This window comes from Poecilia mexicana, unplaced genomic scaffold (assembly GCF_051168715.1).
Source record: "Poecilia mexicana isolate PSO_F unplaced genomic scaffold, ASM5116871v1 scaffold_6, whole genome shotgun sequence".
Classification (NCBI taxonomy): Eukaryota; Metazoa; Chordata; class Actinopteri; order Cyprinodontiformes; family Poeciliidae; genus Poecilia; species Poecilia mexicana.
The window spans coordinates 6,083,365-6,102,029 of record NW_028263375.1 but is presented as its reverse complement, the minus strand read 5'-3'; the positions used below and the strand labels follow the sequence as shown (position 1 = coordinate 6,102,029).

At 37.3% G+C, this 18,665-nt stretch overlaps 1 protein-coding gene across 1 annotated transcript in view; it reads right to left on the bottom strand.

The window, feature by feature from the left end:
• The window catches only part of nlrc5 (NLR family, CARD domain containing 5), a 32,856-nt gene that overhangs the window by 7,592 nt on the left and 6,599 nt on the right, over positions 1 to 18,665 (bottom strand). The window contains exons 5-43 of the mRNA XM_088006127.1: positions 17,779 to 17,964; positions 17,532 to 17,686; positions 16,587 to 16,718; positions 16,186 to 16,501; positions 14,846 to 15,287; positions 14,555 to 14,717; positions 13,019 to 13,149; positions 12,263 to 12,494; positions 11,936 to 12,177; positions 10,991 to 11,074; positions 10,820 to 10,903; positions 10,649 to 10,732; positions 10,446 to 10,535; positions 10,158 to 10,208; positions 10,045 to 10,074; positions 9,605 to 9,688; positions 9,192 to 9,275; positions 9,012 to 9,101; positions 8,757 to 8,837; positions 8,377 to 8,460; positions 8,203 to 8,286; positions 7,281 to 7,370; positions 6,964 to 7,011; positions 6,841 to 6,870; positions 6,682 to 6,765; positions 6,514 to 6,597; positions 5,109 to 5,198; positions 4,916 to 4,975; positions 3,656 to 3,748; positions 3,467 to 3,550; positions 3,291 to 3,380; positions 3,152 to 3,214; positions 2,308 to 2,391; positions 1,794 to 1,877; positions 1,557 to 1,643; positions 1,424 to 1,471; positions 830 to 871; positions 456 to 533; positions 298 to 375 (exon numbers count right to left, since the gene is read on the bottom strand). Coding sequence (XP_087862253.1) covers positions 298 to 375; positions 456 to 533; positions 830 to 871; positions 1,424 to 1,471; positions 1,557 to 1,643; positions 1,794 to 1,877; positions 2,308 to 2,391; positions 3,152 to 3,214; positions 3,291 to 3,380; positions 3,467 to 3,550; positions 3,656 to 3,748; positions 4,916 to 4,975; positions 5,109 to 5,198; positions 6,514 to 6,597; positions 6,682 to 6,765; positions 6,841 to 6,870; positions 6,964 to 7,011; positions 7,281 to 7,370; positions 8,203 to 8,286; positions 8,377 to 8,460; positions 8,757 to 8,837; positions 9,012 to 9,101; positions 9,192 to 9,275; positions 9,605 to 9,688; positions 10,045 to 10,074; positions 10,158 to 10,208; positions 10,446 to 10,535; positions 10,649 to 10,732; positions 10,820 to 10,903; positions 10,991 to 11,074; positions 11,936 to 12,177; positions 12,263 to 12,494; positions 13,019 to 13,149; positions 14,555 to 14,717; positions 14,846 to 15,287; positions 16,186 to 16,501; positions 16,587 to 16,718; positions 17,532 to 17,686; positions 17,779 to 17,964 — 4,246 coding nt within the window. The remainder of the gene's footprint in view (positions 1 to 297; positions 376 to 455; positions 534 to 829; positions 872 to 1,423; positions 1,472 to 1,556; positions 1,644 to 1,793; positions 1,878 to 2,307; positions 2,392 to 3,151; positions 3,215 to 3,290; positions 3,381 to 3,466; positions 3,551 to 3,655; positions 3,749 to 4,915; positions 4,976 to 5,108; positions 5,199 to 6,513; positions 6,598 to 6,681; positions 6,766 to 6,840; positions 6,871 to 6,963; positions 7,012 to 7,280; positions 7,371 to 8,202; positions 8,287 to 8,376; positions 8,461 to 8,756; positions 8,838 to 9,011; positions 9,102 to 9,191; positions 9,276 to 9,604; positions 9,689 to 10,044; positions 10,075 to 10,157; positions 10,209 to 10,445; positions 10,536 to 10,648; positions 10,733 to 10,819; positions 10,904 to 10,990; positions 11,075 to 11,935; positions 12,178 to 12,262; positions 12,495 to 13,018; positions 13,150 to 14,554; positions 14,718 to 14,845; positions 15,288 to 16,185; positions 16,502 to 16,586; positions 16,719 to 17,531; positions 17,687 to 17,778; positions 17,965 to 18,665) is intronic.

Below are 18,665 nucleotides of genomic sequence, written 5' to 3'. Positions count from 1 at the left end.
AGATGTGAAGCTAACAAAACAGCGAGAAATGAGAAAACTGTTTTTTAAAGATGCTTTAATCATGCAGTTTATATTCATTTCCACTGTTGCTTCATTTATTTTCTCTTTTTTTAAAATAATGTGACAAGATGAAAATATGTTATGTGTTGCTGGTTTTCCACAGTTGCATTTATCTACATTTTCTTTTCTTTTTTAATGCAGGAAACATAAAAAACTAAAAAGAACCTGTATTTTCTTTACAGTAATCAGTGGAATGAGAAAATGTTTAATAAATTAAACTTGTGTTTTGTTGCTCACTGTAAACTCTGAATGGACGTAGAGCTCAGGATGACGTGTAAGAGCTCCTCAGCAGCAGTGCCGACTTTGACTCCAACACTGCAGAGGAAAACAGGAAGTGATCGTCACGCAGGAAAATCAAAACACCTGATGTTAAAGAAAATGGTGAAAATGTTCACCTGAGAGACGAGAGATTTGGCAACGAGGGCAGAAGAGAGCAGAGTAACCTGGCTCCTTCCACGCTGCTGTTGGAGACACTAAAACAGAACAAATATATTTTTAGGTTAAAAACTAAGGAGAGGATAAAGATTTTAATGCTCTACAGGGAAAAAAGCTCCAAAAAGATGCTTAAATCAAAATGTTCACATGCCAAAATGTTAGGGGTCAAAAATATACTGTAAAAAAAAACAAACATGTCCAATTTACAGTAAAATACAGCAGCTGTGGTTGCCAGAATTTTACCGTACAAATACGGTAAAATTCAGAGTTGATCGTTATCTTGGTGTCACATTATTTGCAGGAATAATTTTCATTTTTCTCATCTGTAACTTACCTTATATTTTTAATCGCTGACTGAGCTGAAAATGCAACATCACTGGTAGGAAAAAAGAAAAGACAACTTAATCTCTCAATGTTTTCACGAAAAATAAAACTTGATCAGGAGAATCAATCAGCACAGCGACAGAAAAAATAAATCGATGTTGGTGTTTATGTGATTTAAACTGAGATATAATGTGTTAAAATTACATAAAATGTTCAGCGAGGACTGAAAATATAAAATCTTACCAAGTCTTTGGTCTACTTTTCTCTTGAAATAAATTAGAAGTGACTTTTCAGGTGACAGGTGAGCTTGTAAGTAAATAATTCCTTAATATTGATCAAAAAAGTAATAGTTTTTCCAATTATGACGTGGGAAAAATGTTGACATACTGGATCTAAACTGGTAGTTTTATTAATAACTGCCATAAGTAATTATTAATTTAAGTAGCAAATTTGGCTCTTATTAAAGCACAACAGTGTGATAATATTTAGGAAACAATACTTGAGTTCCCTAAAGTTCCCCTAATAATCTGTAAAAGTTTTATGTGTGTCAAAGGGACATAAAGCGGATGTGTGTGAAGTTGACGGGTTTCTCCTGAGTCGGTACCTGTCCATATTGTCCGTCAGAACCAGCTGTAGTGTGGTGCCATCAATCCTGAAAAACAAAGTCAGTCACATTCATGACTTCCTTCCTGAACGTCCTGCAGTGACTTCAGGGTTTGTCTGGAGTCTCTGTTCACCTGACGGTTTGGACGGGTTTGTGGAGCTGCAGACAGCGGCGCAGTAAAGACGCAGCCTCATCGCCGCCGATCCAACGTTCTTCAACACTGATGAAGAAAAGAGAAGAGGAGCAGCAGGTCATCATACAGCGAGTCAGCGTTTTCATGAAACCACTGCTTGTTTAGCACCTGAACCTAACAGGAAACAAAAACAAAAAAAACGGTTGATTTTGGTGAAATAAATAAAAAGAATCTCACCTGATGGTACATCCTGTCAGATTAACGTTTAAAGCTGTCACAAAGTTTTCAATCCACTCAGATTGCAGCATGTTGTTCTTTAATCTGTGCAGCAATAAAAACATAAATTAATTGGTTATTTTATCAGATTTTACATCTGAATACTAAACAAACATAAATCAGCAATTCAAGAAAATTTCTATGATTTATATTTCTATTTTTTTAGCTCTTGAAAACATGTAGGATGAAATAAATTTTCTGGAAATAATTCACAAATCTAAAATCAGACTTTAATTTATACTTTTTCTCATGCTTTCTTTTCTTAAAAATAAATTACAAATGAAAGAAAATACTTTTTTAAAAAGTCTCTTCTATGAACTATGGAAACCAAAGTAAAAAAAAAATCAGATTTTCCAAAAGTTAAGTCTTCAAAAACACAACATTTTATTAATCAACAAAATCAATTTACTCAGCACAAAAATTCTTGGAATGTGTTATTAGACCTCCAAAATGTTTAAGACTGAATCTTACTTACTCCACTTTGGTCAAACTCAGACAGTCGGAGACAATATTTGCTAATCTGAGCAGATGGTCACATTGCAGCCTGCTGTCTCTGACACTGGAAGACAGAAGAACGAGCAAAGAATCAATACTTATTTCTAAAAGGTATTTATTTAATTTTATTTATGTTACTTGGTAGTGTTAACTGTTAACCAGCTCTCTCCAGAAGTCGGGTCAAAGTCTGGTCAGAATTTCTTGTTAAAGGCAACAAAGAGTCTGTGGTTGAAGAGCAACTTGATAAGAGTCGTTTAACCAAATGTTAGTGGGTTTATGAGTAGATTTGAAGCTGTACTTATTAAAACAACCATTCATGCTGCATGTTTAATTCATTCCACCTGAAAATGTTCTTAAAAACTACAAAAAAACAATAAGAGAAACTGATGCAATTAACACCCAGAGTGAGGAGGAATCTGCAGCATTTATAGAAACTCTTTCCTTCTGATCGTTCAAAGTTATGTTGCACACTGTGAATCCCTTTGTTGCATAAATGCAGAATATGACTGAACTGCTGGGAAAGACTCATAATTTAACCTGATTTCTCAGAAGTTTCTGTGAGTCATCCAGACATGTCGATGCAGTTTGCTGCAGACAGCAGGCCGTTTTTTAACCAGTAAAGGTGTGTCTTGATCTTTATCCCAGTTCTTAAACAAGCCTTCTAAAGAAATTATTAATTTTCTCAACAAATACAACTTGATTCTGTCTGCTATGTTTGCATCTGCTGCTGTTTAACTTTAACCGTTTCCAATCTGTTCTCCGTTGCAATGACAACTGGATGATGAGTTTTTATCATTTTTACTTTTTTTCGTCTCTTTTCTCACCTCAGAGTTTTTTCTCCTCCTTTTTGTCTAAACCAGATCAGACACCTTTCGTCTTCTCCCAAACTAGCAGAAAACACAACAGAGTTATGAGGAAAAGGGGCATTTTCTTTCCTGCTGTGATTGTTTGGCAGAGATTTACCTGACTTCCACAGCAGAAACATTAGTGCAGGTACACAGTGCTGTGGCTACATGCAGCGCCCCCTGCTGGCTCAGTCCGTTCTTACTCAGACTGAAAATAAAGATTAAAGGTCAGAGAGTTGTACTGAACACAACAGCAATGCTTCAAGTTGCAACAAAATGACAAATGTTTATTACTTGATGAAGCTGCTGACTCTGATATTTGGAAGAGACTTCAATAAACATCTCACTCCTTCGTCTTCCAGCTGGTTTCCTGATAAACTACAGCAGAAAAAGCATTAAATAAGTTAATTTAAACGAGTAAGAAGAGTCAAAATTACACTGTAGTTTTGTGGCTGTGGTTTTGAGATGAGTTGTGGTTCGTACTCGAGATAAGAGAGCTGGCGGCTCTGCTGCAGGATCTGGTTCAATCTGTCCAGCAAAACAAAGTTTTCTTCTTTGAAAGAAAAATCCGTTAACCTGGAAACAGAAACAGATTGATCAGTTTTTATCTTTCATCCAAATAAAATACATTACACCTCATAAGCCCCACAGGATTTTCTGAACTATGTTTAAAATAACAAATCAAATTAATTTCATACAAAATGCAGCAATTACAAGCTTTATTTCAATAATCTTGGTATCAAAATAAAGTATCACAGCAGCTGCTATAGAACATAAAATAATTTGGATTTTTCTTTTTTTTTGTCCCTTGCCAGAATTTATTTGCATTATACAGAATATAAACCTTCTAGAAACATCATAAATGAGACTACAAGCCTTTGGAAACCATAGATCCGCATTACCTGTGCAAAGATTGATGTAGCTGACATAAAAACTTTTTTTTTAATTACAGATGTCTTATTAAAAAATAACAGGTGTTTTCCCTTGGCACAGACTGGCATCATCTACAAAACTGGAGATTTGCTGTGTTTTTACTAACTAAACTTACTTTTACATGTCTAAAATTGCTTCTTTTTGTTTTTCTGTTTTAAAATACAAACATTTATTTATTTTTTCTACCTAAAAAAAAAGATACTGGGAGTAATACGGGTTATTTGTAGGAAAATGGGAGCACAGCAGGAAAGGGGAGTAAGAAACAGTAGACTTGACAGGTATGAAAGATAAAATAGAATCACCAAAAATATATGCTTTTTTGGCACTATCAGAGTTCCATACAATGTCTTTTTGTTTCCTGCCTGGTCACTGACATCTGTGCTGCAGCCCAGAGGCATAAACTCAAATCCTTCCTGCTCAACTCACACTCACATTTTATCAGCTCCTGGAGTCTGATGTTAACATGGATACCAAACATGGACATGTGTAGCTGAAGGGAGGAGCAGCAATGAGAGCAGGACTTTCAAAATAAACTGGATACTACTTCCTGTTTAAACCAAGTGAGTGCAGGAAAGTTTCACACACACACACACACACGCACACGCACACACACACATGCACCCACGCACACACACACACACACACACACACACACACACACACACACACACACACCCACACACAAACGCACATACAGCAGCAGGGGAATGAAAAGTGAAACCAGACGAAGATGAATCTACAGTTATAACGAGTTAATCAGAAAACCGAAATAAAAGCGTTTAGAGAAGTTTACGGCTGCTGTTCACACACCTGCAGTTGACTTGTTCTGCTTTAACTCCAGCAAAATGAATGAAGGATTCGATCTGTGGACTACACAGTCACAAGCAATAATGAACTAAATGGCATCAATGACACAATTTTTTAAAAAGTCTTTAAATATTACGCATAAAAATATAAAAACACTTTCATCCATTGTCTCCTTGGAGACATGTTGAAGCAATACCTGAGCTCCACGGATGAGACTCGATGGTTTTCAGGGAAACAGCTGATCAGCGTTAACGCATCACAAGTGGACTGGATGCTGTTACTAACACTAAGAACAAAGGAAGAGCAATTAATTAGCCACAAAGCTACAGATAAAGATACTTTGATAAATATGAGACCTTAACACTTATTAAAGCAGGTAAACCAACAGTAACGTTACATGTGACTTATATGAAACAAGTAGGAAGAAGCTTAGCTTTGTATTCTCTGGTATTTTGTCATAATACACATTAATCTCCACAAACATGCAATTAAAAGAGACAAAAACACATATGAGAAAGTTTTGGTTTGTTTTTTAATTTTTAACATTATGTCAATAATCTGTTGATTCACATTCAGCAAAGTTCTTGCAAATAATAATTCTAGTTAATTCTGTTGCAAAATAATAAAAACCTAAAAAAAATTTTTTAAAAAACACCTTTGGACCTTATTCGGTGTTAACTGATGCTTTTATGTTTTGGGTTTAGGGGTTTTTATGTGGAAAACAGGAAGTTGGACTTCCTGTTTTACTTTTTCTACCCGGTGAATTTTGCTCATTTACTTAAATTTTTTGTTTGTTTGCCTGTTTCTGAGTTTTCCAGCTTTTTAGTTCTTTGGTCCACTTTTCTGTTGAATACACTTCCTGAAACTCTTCAAACCTGGAGGAAATTTTAAGAGGCTGGGTTTCATTATGAAGTGATTTGATAAACTCTAGTATTTAACATGTTACTTTCCAGAAGTCAGAGTGCATTTTACTTCACTGTCAGAGCGCAGATGGTACTTTCCAGAAGTTACTTTTTGTTAATACTCCTCATAGCTTCCAGTTTGCTTTCCTGAAATGTTCTGGATAGTTTGGAAAACATTTATGATATATTCACAGAACTTACAACTTACTTTCCTGGGACTTAGAAAGAAATGTTCGCAACCAGGCGAATTGTAATCTGATACTTTCCTAAAATGTTAGTTTTCTGTTTACTTTCAAGACTTTTTTTTTTTTTCAAAATTACTAGTGATTTTCTGCATCTTTATGAAATATATAACGTTTTTCTAGAACATTACAAGTTGCTTTCTAGAACTTGGAGGTTCTTTTTCCTGGAAAACAAAATATTTTTCAAAAAATAAACAGTATTTTCAGGGGAATGGGTTTTAATATGAGCTCGATTGTGACATGATGCTTTCCAGATCTTTACTTTATGGGACTTAACGTTCACTTCCTGGAACTTTGACAAACTTTTCAGAACAACGGATAAATTCTGGGACTTTTGAGATTCGGCTGAATTGACTGTTAACTTAATTCATTGTTAATAAGTAAAAGTTTAAACTTTTGTGAAACATTCAATGAACAAAAATCATTTTTGGTTTCTGTGTAGATGTGGAAGACTCACTTTAGTCTCTGCAGCGTTGACATCTTTGGCAACACTCTCAGCAGATTTTCGATAGATTTCTCAGCGAATGAGCATTGAGTAAACCTAAAACACAGAAGATCATAAATATGCATCTGCACACTCATGTTATGAATAAAAAGCTCATGGATACGCAATCATTAAGCTCACTCTAGCTCCAAACTGGTGCGACACTGGACCAGTTTCCTGCACACTTTGTTTACATCTGACGCTGTCAGGGATCTTCTGTTAATTCTGAGAAACACAAAAACAAACTCTAGTAATTTGTTCCTTTAAATGGTTGCAAAACTGTGCTTCAGCTGACTGTACCTGAATAACTTTGTCTTTAGTTTGCCGTTACTAAAATGAGAGAAAAGTAAGTATAGTATATTCATTTTAAACTGTAAACCTTTATAGTAAATATGAAATATTTTACTGGAAATTTTTTTCTACCTTGTGTCAGAGCTGAACTGCAGCTTCACCTGGTCTTTTCCTCCATCACTTCAAGAGCAGAAAAACAAATAATGCAGTGATTTTATGTTATGAAAAATAGTTATTGAAAACAGATCAAATGGAGAGCCATTATGCAAACTTCAAGTTTTTGTACTTTCATTTGGAGTTCTAGTGCTTCTAAAAACAGAAAAATGCTTTAAATAAAACCATGCAGCTGTTTTTTGGCATTGTTTAATGACAGGTTGTTGTCATTAAACAATGACAACAAAAAACATTAATGTTTGGTGCTTCAGATAAAATCGAAAATTAGACGATACCTGATGTAAACGTGCGTCAACCTGTTGCTGGAGCATAATGCATCCGCCAGCATGACCACTCCGTCCACCGAGACGTCATTCCCACTGAAACTGAAAAACACAGAAATCATGGTGAATCATGAAACCAAACCACAGAGGTCACAACATGAAACCTGTTCAGAACCGGTTTGGTTCAGCCCTGGGTTTCCTTCCCATTGTTTATGCAACAAAACCACAAAGAATGAACATGAAGATTATATGGGGCCTATTATACAAAATCCACATTTTGCACATTTTTGTACTTCCATTTGGGTTTTACTGCTTTCTAAAAAACAAATCAAGCATTTTAAAAAAAACATCCAGCTGTTTTTTAGTAAAACGTTATTGCTTTTTGGTGTCTGGAAAATGAAAAAACTTTCTGAATGTAGTCACTGAGCCGTTACCTAGCAACCCCAGCCATGCCCCGTTACCTAGCAACCCACATGCAACTCCAGCACATTTATTTGGTCAGGTGGTTTTACCGCTGGAAGAGCCGGGGTGGGGGGGAGTGGGAAATGTTTAAATTTTTTGCTGGCTGCGCTGGAGGCTCCACTTCTGCTTTTCAAACATGTACAGTTGCATAATTGCACATCTGCTTGCAGTCATTTTGAGCAGCTTAGTTGGATGCAAAGTGACAGAGTTAAAACAGTTAATTCTGAAAGGAGCTCAAAATAGTTAGAACTGATCAGACTAAAATCTTTAAGATTTTGTGCAAAAAAAACTTTAACAAACTTGTTTTGTACAACCCATAAATCTATCCTAAACTTTTCAAGGAAGCACAGCAGGTCACTCTGAAGCAAAGATGAAACTTCATTCATACAACAAATTCCTAGTATTTATATCCAGTTTACAATGAAGCTACCCAGCAGACTTGCAATGTCCTCAGATTAGCTCATTAACTTACTCTACTCGTTGGATTTTGCTTAGACGAGGCAAGAAGTCCAACAACTTCTTCAGTCCTTTGTCGCCTAACTTGTTGCAGGACAAGCTGAAAATAATAAACAAGAGGCAGTAGTTATTTATGATGTATTCAGTGGAAACTTGTTGGTTTCTCTTTTTATGTGTTTTTGAGTCTTACTCCAAATCAGAGAGATCAGACGACGCTCCCAAACTTCTCCAAACTCTTTCCAGGTCGATGGGCTGAAGATTACAGCAGCTAAGGCTGAAACAGGAAGCAGATTTAAGTTTTTATTGTCAATAGACGGACACTACATGCATGCTCTGCATGAGGGACTGCTGCATTCACACCTCCCTAAACGATGTGAATCCTCCCTAAACGTTGCAGGATGGTTGCTTTCAGTGATTAGAGTCGATCGTCTGTGAACTAAAATCACTAAACCTCCATTAGAGGTAAACCCAACTCAAAAACAGCTATGCCTATCTAATGTTCAGGTAAAATAGTTAACACTTAAATAATAATAAATATATATTGCTCTGAAATTAAATCTCCATACAAACCAGAGTGTTTTAGAGGAAACATTTGCAGTTTTTTCTCTCCCTCCAGAAAACACAACAGACACCTGGACTGGATCCTGCAGCCTGAGAAGTAAAGAAAAGTAAAGTTTGAGCAGCAACAACACCAGATTATATGAAACTACTTCAGGTCTGTGATCTCAGATTACAGTTAGCTGCATTGAAACCTGTTATGGGTTAACTCAAACACGATGTAATGTGATTCCACATTTAGTTGGTGCAAAAAGTCATTTTCTGTACCTGATGTTCATCTCCATGACAGACAGACAGTCAGAAAGCAAAGCAGTGAGAATCACCACACTCTGAACTGACGAGCAGCTGTCATTCAATCTGACAGGAAACAAAAAAACAACAAAACGCTGCTGTTTATTTCCATAATTATCATGTATGTTGTTCTTACTGAATGGAGTTTTGACTTACATGATCCTGTCAGTGATGCTGAAGTTTGGCACAAACTGAGTTAGCATTTTTAAAGTCTCCTCATCCCACTCGCCTCCAGACAGACTGAAGAACACAAACAGACAGCAAGTCGAACTCAACAACTATGAGCCCTGGACACACAGTAGGGGTGCACAGATTGCAGTTTTCTAGCCAATCGCAGATTACTGATTTTAAAAACCCTGAGCCGATTTTGGCCGATACCAATTCTTTTGACTGAAATGTTGCTAAATATAGCAAGAAAGTTGCTGAGTTGGCAACAGTCGAGTGACTATTGTTAACTGCAAATGTGCAGACGTGACCTGGTGGGCCGGTCAGTCAGACTTTGAATCAAACCTCCTTAGGTTACATTTTTCCAATAAAAAAAAATCAGCTGTGTGTCTGAAGTTACTCACTCCAGCTCAGACAGGGAGGGACAGCGAGCCAGCGACCTGGCGAGGTTCTGCATGCCAGACTTAGTCCACTTCTGGTTCAACAATCTGATCAAGAAAATCTGAGTTTAATACAAATACGGTTGTCCCCAAGTAACTGCATTGCTTTTTACATCTATGTGTCGTTTTCAGACTCTCTCTGCTCCAGATTCACAAGGCAAATAGTGCTAAAATCCACCTGCACAAACATGTCGACTAACTGCAGCTGGAATGTAATGTACAATGTACAAAAGGTGCTGTTTTTTAAAAAAAATCTGATTATTTTACTCTGGATATGATTTCATTAACAGTTGAAAAATAACAAAGTTTTCAACCAAATCCTTGCATAATGTCTCATTAGGAGAAAATGAAGTGGATGGATGAACAAACTGGTTTAAATATATTAAACTACAGAAACACCGTACCTCACTGTTGCTTCTGGCTTAATTTTATGGCTGCAAACATAAAAACATTTTATAAAAGGTTAGAACTTCTTAAAGTTAATGTCATTATTTTATTTGCTGATTATGAAACTCACCTGTTTGATTCAGATTTTTGAGAAAAAGTCAGAGTCAACTCTTTGATCCCGCTACAAGAACGGAGACAAAAAATCTGTTAAGATCACTAATTGCTTTCTTTGAGGCTTAACGCTGCAGTACGCAACTTTAATAAACATGTTTTTTACATATTTGTTAAAACTGTCATAATATCATGACAGTATAACAGGAGACAAGCTCCTCTGGCTTGTCCCTGCGGTCCTACTGCCATCTGCAGAATCCTAATTTGGGTAAAAATGCACTTGTGTGTGTTTTGTGTTTTTTCTTACTCTGCATGAACCTGCTGGATGTTCGAGCAAGAAGAGACGTGTTTAACAAGACACTCTGCTGCTTCCAGAGAAGTGTTGTTTCTTCCCAGCCTGCATACACACACACACACACCCACACACACACACATGAATATAACAAAAGACATGGAGTCTGCTACTGCTACGTTAGAAAGCCTGAACGTTTATGAGCAGAGCCGACTTACTTTACAGATGCCAAGTTTCGTAGTTTGGCAAGAACGTCCGCAATGTGTCGGATTCCTTCGTCTTGCAAATTGTTGTCACTAAAACTGAAGCAAAAAGTAGAGAAACATTCTTCTTATCATCTGTCATCTATGTTCAGCTGTAATATGAGATATTTTATCTTGTAAATTTACTTGAGCTCAGTGACGCTGGGACAGTTCTGCAGACCGGAGGCCAAACTCGCAGCTCCTGCAGAACTCAGACTGGCACCACAAAACCTGGTGAAGAAACAAATCAGATTTAAAAAGGAAAAACTACAGATGACTCAGATTATATTCTGAGTAAAGTATGGAGCAAAAACCCACTCTAGTTTCCTCAGCGCTATGAATCGAGGTAGAACGGAGGAAAGCTTCTCTGCAAACTTATCACCATACTTGCGGCTCCGAAAACTGCAATGAAATAAAAAGGAAGTTTGAAAGTGTTACATGAAAATATATAATAAACACTGTAATGTACGAAGTTGTGTTGTGTTAAAACAGTAGCGTCCAAATTTTTTGCCTTGAAAATTGTAAGCACTGGCAGGCCATAAAATTCATTAAATTAAAAATTAGTTTATTGTGATTTTTTGTCTTTTTTTGAACAGTTTTACCTGTTTTTTATTAAATCATTATATTATTAAAGAGCCAAAACAAGGAAAGGGCTTGACTTTTTAAAAGAAAAACTGAGAATTTCCCATTGTTTGGGGTCATCAATTGTTTTACATTTTTCTGGCCAAATTCTGTACTTGTGGTTAAGGCCAAACAAAATAATTTCAAGGGCCACAAACGGCCCCTGGGCCACACTTTGGACACCTCTGTGCTAGAGGCTTTCATAATATTTTCATATTAAATCAGCCTTTGAGGCTAAACCTGCCTGAAGGAAGCATGGCTGCATTGTTCTCATGTATCTTATTCCCTTCATGATAACATCTGCCTGAGCTTGTCTCTACATTCAGTATCTCAGGTTATTTGAATTTGATTATTTAAATTCACCAAACCGTGTGTGAAACAACATGCTGAAGTTAGTTCTGTAGAAAACTGTGTTCCCAAAAGACAAAATTATTTCTGCTGGATCATCATAACTCCAATCTATAAATTTAAACTACTGTTAATCCCTCTGCAGGACATTTCCATATGAATCTGATTGTAGTCAAAGTGCATGCGTCTGAACAGATATGTTGCATTTTATCCGGCTTTTATATCCATGATGTGAGACATGCGAACTGTGAGCATGAATTAGTTTAGTTTGAATGTGTTTTAATGTGTTTGTACCTGAGGTAATGAATATACTGACACCTGGACAGGCTGTCCAGACACTCCAGCTCCATCGAACAGGCGCCGAAGTCCAAACCGACACCTTTGGTACCGACCGAGTTGACCACAAACGCCAGCGCCTCAATGTCACTGGGTAACAGCCAGAAGTTTCTGAGCTCCAGCGTGGGTCGCACCCTCACCACCTGCTGAGCCAGCTGCTGGTTCTGGCTCTCCTGGACACAATGGCAAAGCTGCAAAATCTGTCGCAGCACAAGAGCAGAAAGTCATTAAAAAGAACCGAAATCTGAATTTCATGAATCAGGTTTTGGTTTTTTTAAAAATCACCTTCGGTCCAGTCAGAGAGGCACTGCGGCACAGAGCTTCCAGTAACTTTAGGACAAGGGCCTGGCGTTTCTGGACCCAGTTTTGGGCTGCTTTTAACCCTGTTGCCTTGGCAACGACCTCCAGAGCTGGAGTGCAGTCCGACGAAGCCAGACCACAGACGTACAGGTAGAGGGAATCAGTGAATACTGTCTTCTGGTCCGATTTAGTCGTCCAGCGAGTTTTCAGACTGAATCTGAGAGAGCAAACAGGGAATATGTTTGTTTGGCCATCCGGGTCATAATGGCATAAAGTGATAATTACTGGAAGACATTATTAATCTATTTTTTATTTTATTTTTATTTTAACAAGCAATGTCTTCTGTCATTTTGCCTCCTTTTTGCCACAGTCATTTAGCACGCCAGTTTGCATCTGCTATTCAAATGTGCAAATTAAAGCCACAGAAACAGCACCTGCTACCTAATTCTGGCTTAATAAATCTCATTTCAGGTGATAAGCTATTACATTTGCATATCCTCCTCCCATTATGTTCATCTTTCTGATGATCTACATATATTTTGCATATTCATGAAGGCAAACATGCTGAATGAATTTGCACCTGCTATCTACAGCTGGTCTGTAGATCAGATTTGTGCATGATACCAAATTTGCAAACAAACTTTATAAAGGTCTTCATGCTCTTTATGTTTAATGTTTTTGACCGAGTCATAGCTGTGCCGTTCAATGGGGACGTAGGAATGTAAAATATATTTTTCCTACTTCTTCTTCAGGTCTGCATCACTGACATCACTGCTTGTCATGATCCTGAGTGCAGCCAGAAACTCCTGCACTGTGAGATGCAGGAAGCAGTAAGCGTTGACGACACCGCCACCACAACCTCTGACCTCCATCTGACAGGGAGAGTCACAGACATGTCGGTTTATGGTCTGAAGCTATGACACTGGAGTTAAAATGCATTAACAATGATTTATGACATGCTGAACATAATGTCTGCAACAGTTTGAACAGGAAGTTGTCATGGCAATTAAAAGGTTTTTACTACCAACTCGTCATTTTAAATGTTAACATTTAGTTTTTTTATTGGTTAGTCATTTGCATCATCCACTTCCTCTAATTATAACCACCAACTGACAAAGTAGCAACAAGTTCACATGGTGAAAGAACATGTAATAATGAAGCTAACAAAAAGAGTCAGTAAAGAATATGAATTTAAACATTTTGTAGCTTATACCTCCCAGTAAAAGGAGCAAAGTTACATTTCTCAGAAAAAAACACAATATTACATCAGACATACATACAGAAATGACAGAATCATGGGGAACACTTTTGACATGATCATTATCTGTAAGCCAGAAACATTTATATTAATAAAAAAAAGAACTAATTAAACACTTTCTGTGTTTAATTTGATCCCCTGTTTGATATGAAATGATATTTTAATTAACTGTAATGTACCTGCAACATGGCCTGATATTGATGTTCTGCATAGGTAAAAAAGAAACACAATTTTGCGATTGCTGTGTTTCCATTAAATAGACATGTAAGTAAGCACGTGAATGAGTGAATAAGTCATTAAAAACCATGCCATGTCATCCTAACACTTCCTGCCGTCTTCTTCTTTGTGGTTTTCACCAGTGGAAACGTGACACATGATGCGAAAAGTGTTTCCAGTGATGTTTTGTTAAATAAACCAATTTTAATACAGCAAATAAAACCACGTAAAACTTTTCAGTAAATCAAGTAAAACTTTTATATAAAAATTGTTGGGGTTTTTTTGTTTTGTTTTTTCAAAATTGGGGTTTTTCCATTAAGCAAATTTATTTTCAAAATGTCAAATTGTGCAATTTTATGGTCAATGGAAATGCTGATAGTTTTCACAATAAGGCTCCCCTTATAGATGGCTAAAAAATAGTTCACATATGTGTTAATAATTAATCTCTGAGCACTTTGTAAATAATTAATAACTGTTTATTATGCATTAATTAAGGGTGAGAAGGAGATTAAAGCTACCAGTTTCTTGCCAAATAGTGAGTCTGTTCACTTATATATTTTATCTAGAGTTGAATTTCAGACTACTTTGTAACCATAATAAGCATTTGTAAATGTATTTTTTGAGCATACACTCTCCTTCTCCCCCTTAGTTAAAGCATAATAAAGTTATTAATAATTTATAAAGTGTTTATAGATGAACTGATAACATATCTATAAACTATTTATTAGCCCTGTTGTAAAGTGGTGCCAGTTTTGTGCACATTTGTAATGGAAAAGCTCCAGAGAAGTGAAACCATGTCTGACCTGTGAGAAGAGTCCTGACTTGACTGAAGACTGTAAAGTTTGCAGAGGAACGTCTTCATCCAAAAAGATAATCCTGCTCTCCTCCAAACCTCTCCACGCCACCCGACTGAGCTCACACAGCTCAGCAGCAGGAAGACTCACAGTTTTCCATGCAAACTTGGTACTGCACAAAGAAACAAATACAAATTTGCTGACAATATAATACAGACCAAGTGTAGTTTTATAGAGATTTTAACTAAAAACCCAATGTTTTGTTTTAGTTTTTGTGTTGCTGTGTTTTCTAATCCTCACCTTTGAGAAAATCCTGAGATCTCTGCTGTGTTATTTCCTCCGGTCCGATCAGTGTGCCGGTTAAGAAATGCAGCAACAGCAGCGAGGTAGATCTGAGTCTGGGTTGAAGGGATTTGTGCTGATGTGAAAGAAAACATGGATCTGCTTTTTGCTCCATCCATTAATGTCTCCTCACTGTTTCCGCCATGTTGTGCTTTTTGGGAGCGACTCTCATTGTCACCCATTCCATCAGGAGTTTGTGCGTCTTTTCTCTCTATTTCTAGAGGTTTTTTCTTTACTTCAACTGCTTTTACTCCTGGCACCTTTGTCTTTTCTGCATGTCGATGCAGTGAATGCTGCAGAAAGACGCAGCAGATGTTGCAGAGGGCCGGGAGGGAAGACATGGCCAGGAGGTGTCGGCTGGAGAAGAGGATTTCTGCTGCATTGGCTGCAAGATTTCCATCTGAACATCAGAAAGGAGAAAATAACAATTAAGCAGCAGTAATGTTTACTGAATAAAACAGATATTAATGCGCTGATATTTAAGAACTGATGAGGCCTTTCATATTCAAGGATATATTTGGAAAAATCTTTGAATCTTTGGAAAAAGACTTGAGCAGATTTGCTTTAGAATAAGTTAAGGTCAGGTTTCTGAAAATGATACACTAATAACTAATTTGTGCAGCAGAAAACACTTATTTCACTCAGTAATATGCAAAACTATTGTCAACTTGTATCCGTTGCATTTTTTCCAATTATTTTCTTCATAATTTGTAGCTTTACATTTAAATAAAATGTTAATAAAATGTGTATATATTTTAAAACTTTGCTGTTGATCAAATAATTAATTCTCTCACAAGGATAAAAAAATAGGAAATTTAGACAGTAGTAGTAGGTAACTCTTATTTTCTGTGTTCATTTCTCAAAATGTCAAGGTTATCTAGTTTCTAGTATAAATATCTTGGTACACTTAAAGCAAGACAAAGTTAACTTAAAAGTAACTTTTAGCCAGAAATAACAGGTTGTTTTAAGTCAATAAATCCTTAATATTGATTATAATTAGTACTGTTTCCATTGGCAGATTATTAAACTTATAACAAGACATTTTCCCATATTATAAGTGAAATAATTTGCCACTGGAAGTAGAACATTTTCATCAATATTAACAAATTATTGACTTAAAACAAACTGCTATATCTTGCTGAAAAGGTATCAGTTAGTTTTGTCATATAAGAAGGTACTAAGATATTTGCACTAGAAACTAAAGGAAACGTACTGGGTAAGAGTTTGTTTTTGCAGTGTAGAAGTAAATCCCTCATCAGGTTTTCAACTCTAGTAGAATGAAATGAATTAATATGAACCTTTTCCACTAAAGAAGTTGTTGACACACTCTTTGATTTCACGGTGGTCCCACGGCAGCAGCTGCCCCACTTTGTCGGACAAACCGTCCAGATCTACGACGTCGCGTACTCGACTGGTGACCAACACGGTGCTCCCTGCGAGAAGCCGCCGGCTCAGTAGCCCTGAGATGAGCTCTGCCACAGGCAGACGTTTCTCTGAGTCCAGACGCTCATTCTGAACTCTGTGTCTCTTTAGTTTTTTCTGGAACTCATCGTAGCCGTCCAGCACCCAGCAGCTCTGCTCCGGATTGGAAAGGAGGTAGTCCACAACAGCCTGCTGCTCCAACAAAGAAGACGGTCATTTTTAAAACATTTAATCTGCTGTTTGCTGCGTTCAAACGGTATTTGAGGTGTTGTGGTACCTTTGCTTCATTGTCTCCAGTAGTTGGGAGGTAGTGGTGAAACAGCAGCTCAGAGAGGGAGAGAGGGTCCGACAGGAGGTTGAGCTGACGAAGCTCCAGCAATACAAACAGATAGGATGAAGGGATGGGGCCCTGGATGACATGAAACATTTAAAAACCTCCCATTACAGAACAGGAAACATAAAAACTGTCATCTTACTGAAGGAACGCCACAAAGCATTGCTTAATGAGTGAAGTAAATATAAACTTAGAAAACTTCAGTTATTTTTGTGTGAAGCATCATCTAAACCTTTTTAGAATGAAAAACACAATGAAAATAACAACAGCAAACCGAGCCGGAGAGAGAAATTTAGTTTTACTTTCATTTCAACAAAAGTCTACAGCAAACAAACTGCAGATAGGCGGTTATATCCAAATGAATGTGTTTGCAGTTTTTATCTGGTACTTTCCACAGGGGCAAGTTGGGCAACTTTTTTAATGTAATTTTATTTTCTGTTTCATTCCCCCTGCAGGGCATTTGACTGGATTTAGGGTTGGGCTGCTTTCACAAAGAATCCACAAATAAAAAGAAAAAAATCCTGCTTTTTATACCTGCAAATCATTTTTATTTTCCATTTCTCATGTCTTAATTGGTCACTGAAAGAAAATAATTCTGACTTTAATCTCAGAATTTCTATTCTGAAATTTAAAAAATGTCAGAATTCAGTATTTGAACTCAGAATTTGACATTAAACTCAGATTATTTTTATTTTAATCTCAGATTTCTGACATTTCCCATAACTCAGAAGATTAAAGTCAGAATTCTGAAGAAAAAAAATCTAAATTCAGTTTTTTTTTTCCAGTGGCTCTAATCCTCTTCTGTAGTATTGATATTCCAGCAGCTCAAGAAGAACTTCATTTTAAATGCATCATTTATAGTGAGTAAAATGAGAAAATTGAGCTTACTAATCCTTTCGTCCACTGTTGCCCGATAAAAGACATCAGCAGAGTTTTTCCTGAGCCAGGTTGGCCGGCCAGAACCGTCACTTTTCCTGTGCATCCCTGAAGAAAACTCTCCAGAGTCAGTCTGGACTCTGGCCACCCGTCATCACCTTCAGGCTCTACAGTTGGTGAAAAATGATTGAGGGATTAATTTCAATAAATGTGGATTACTCTCACTGATTAAGAAAGGAAGCAGGAAGTCAGTCCTGACCCGGTGTTCTGCCGCCTCTCTCTGCAGAGCTGGGAGTCTGATCCGGTCTGTCCCTGGTTCTGTTTGCAGTTCTGATGCTGACCCAGATTTTGTCCGGCTGCACATCCTTCAGCAGGCCCTCCGACAGCCGCCTCCACCTCTGCTGCAGGGAACCTGCTGCTTCAGCCTTGTACTGCTCCCAGTAATCTGCAGGTAGATTTAATTTACGAAACAAGCTGATCATTTAATAAACTGCAGGATCCAAACATACGACTGCAGATTCACTTTCAGCTCTTTGGCCTTGAGGCAGGCTGGATTCTCACACGTCTCTGCTTGAAATCTGAGTTAAAACCGATAATATAATGTTCAACAAAAATAGGCAGAAGTATACAGGTTTCAAAGCATTTTTCTTTAGAATGTTAAGAGCCACAACTTTATTACTTACTGTTTTAAATTCTTAATATTTGTGTTAATAAAGAGTAGAATATACCAGAATGGTTGTTCTAAGACAGGGGTCCCCAAACTTTTTCCTGCGAGGGCCACATAGCTGTTCCTTTCTCTGGTCGGGGGCCGGTCTTAGTTTTTGGAGAAAGAAACCTTAGAAAATTCTTGTCGACTGGGGGGGCGACGACACATTCGCGCTTTCAGATAGATTTTTACCCAGAATGCAAATGGAGAAAACTGTGAGTGAAACGGTGACTGGGACTGACTAGTATATATTCCATTGAGGGAAAGTTAGTTTCACATCTGCTCAAGCCCCCTGGTGGTTGAAGAAAAATCCACATATAAACCATAAAATACAATATATGAAAAAAAACACTGAATGCTCTCTGGTATGAGGAGACGGGCCAGATCCGGCATTGTTCAGGGGGCCGGACCAAATGACGTGGCGGGCCAGATCAGGCCCG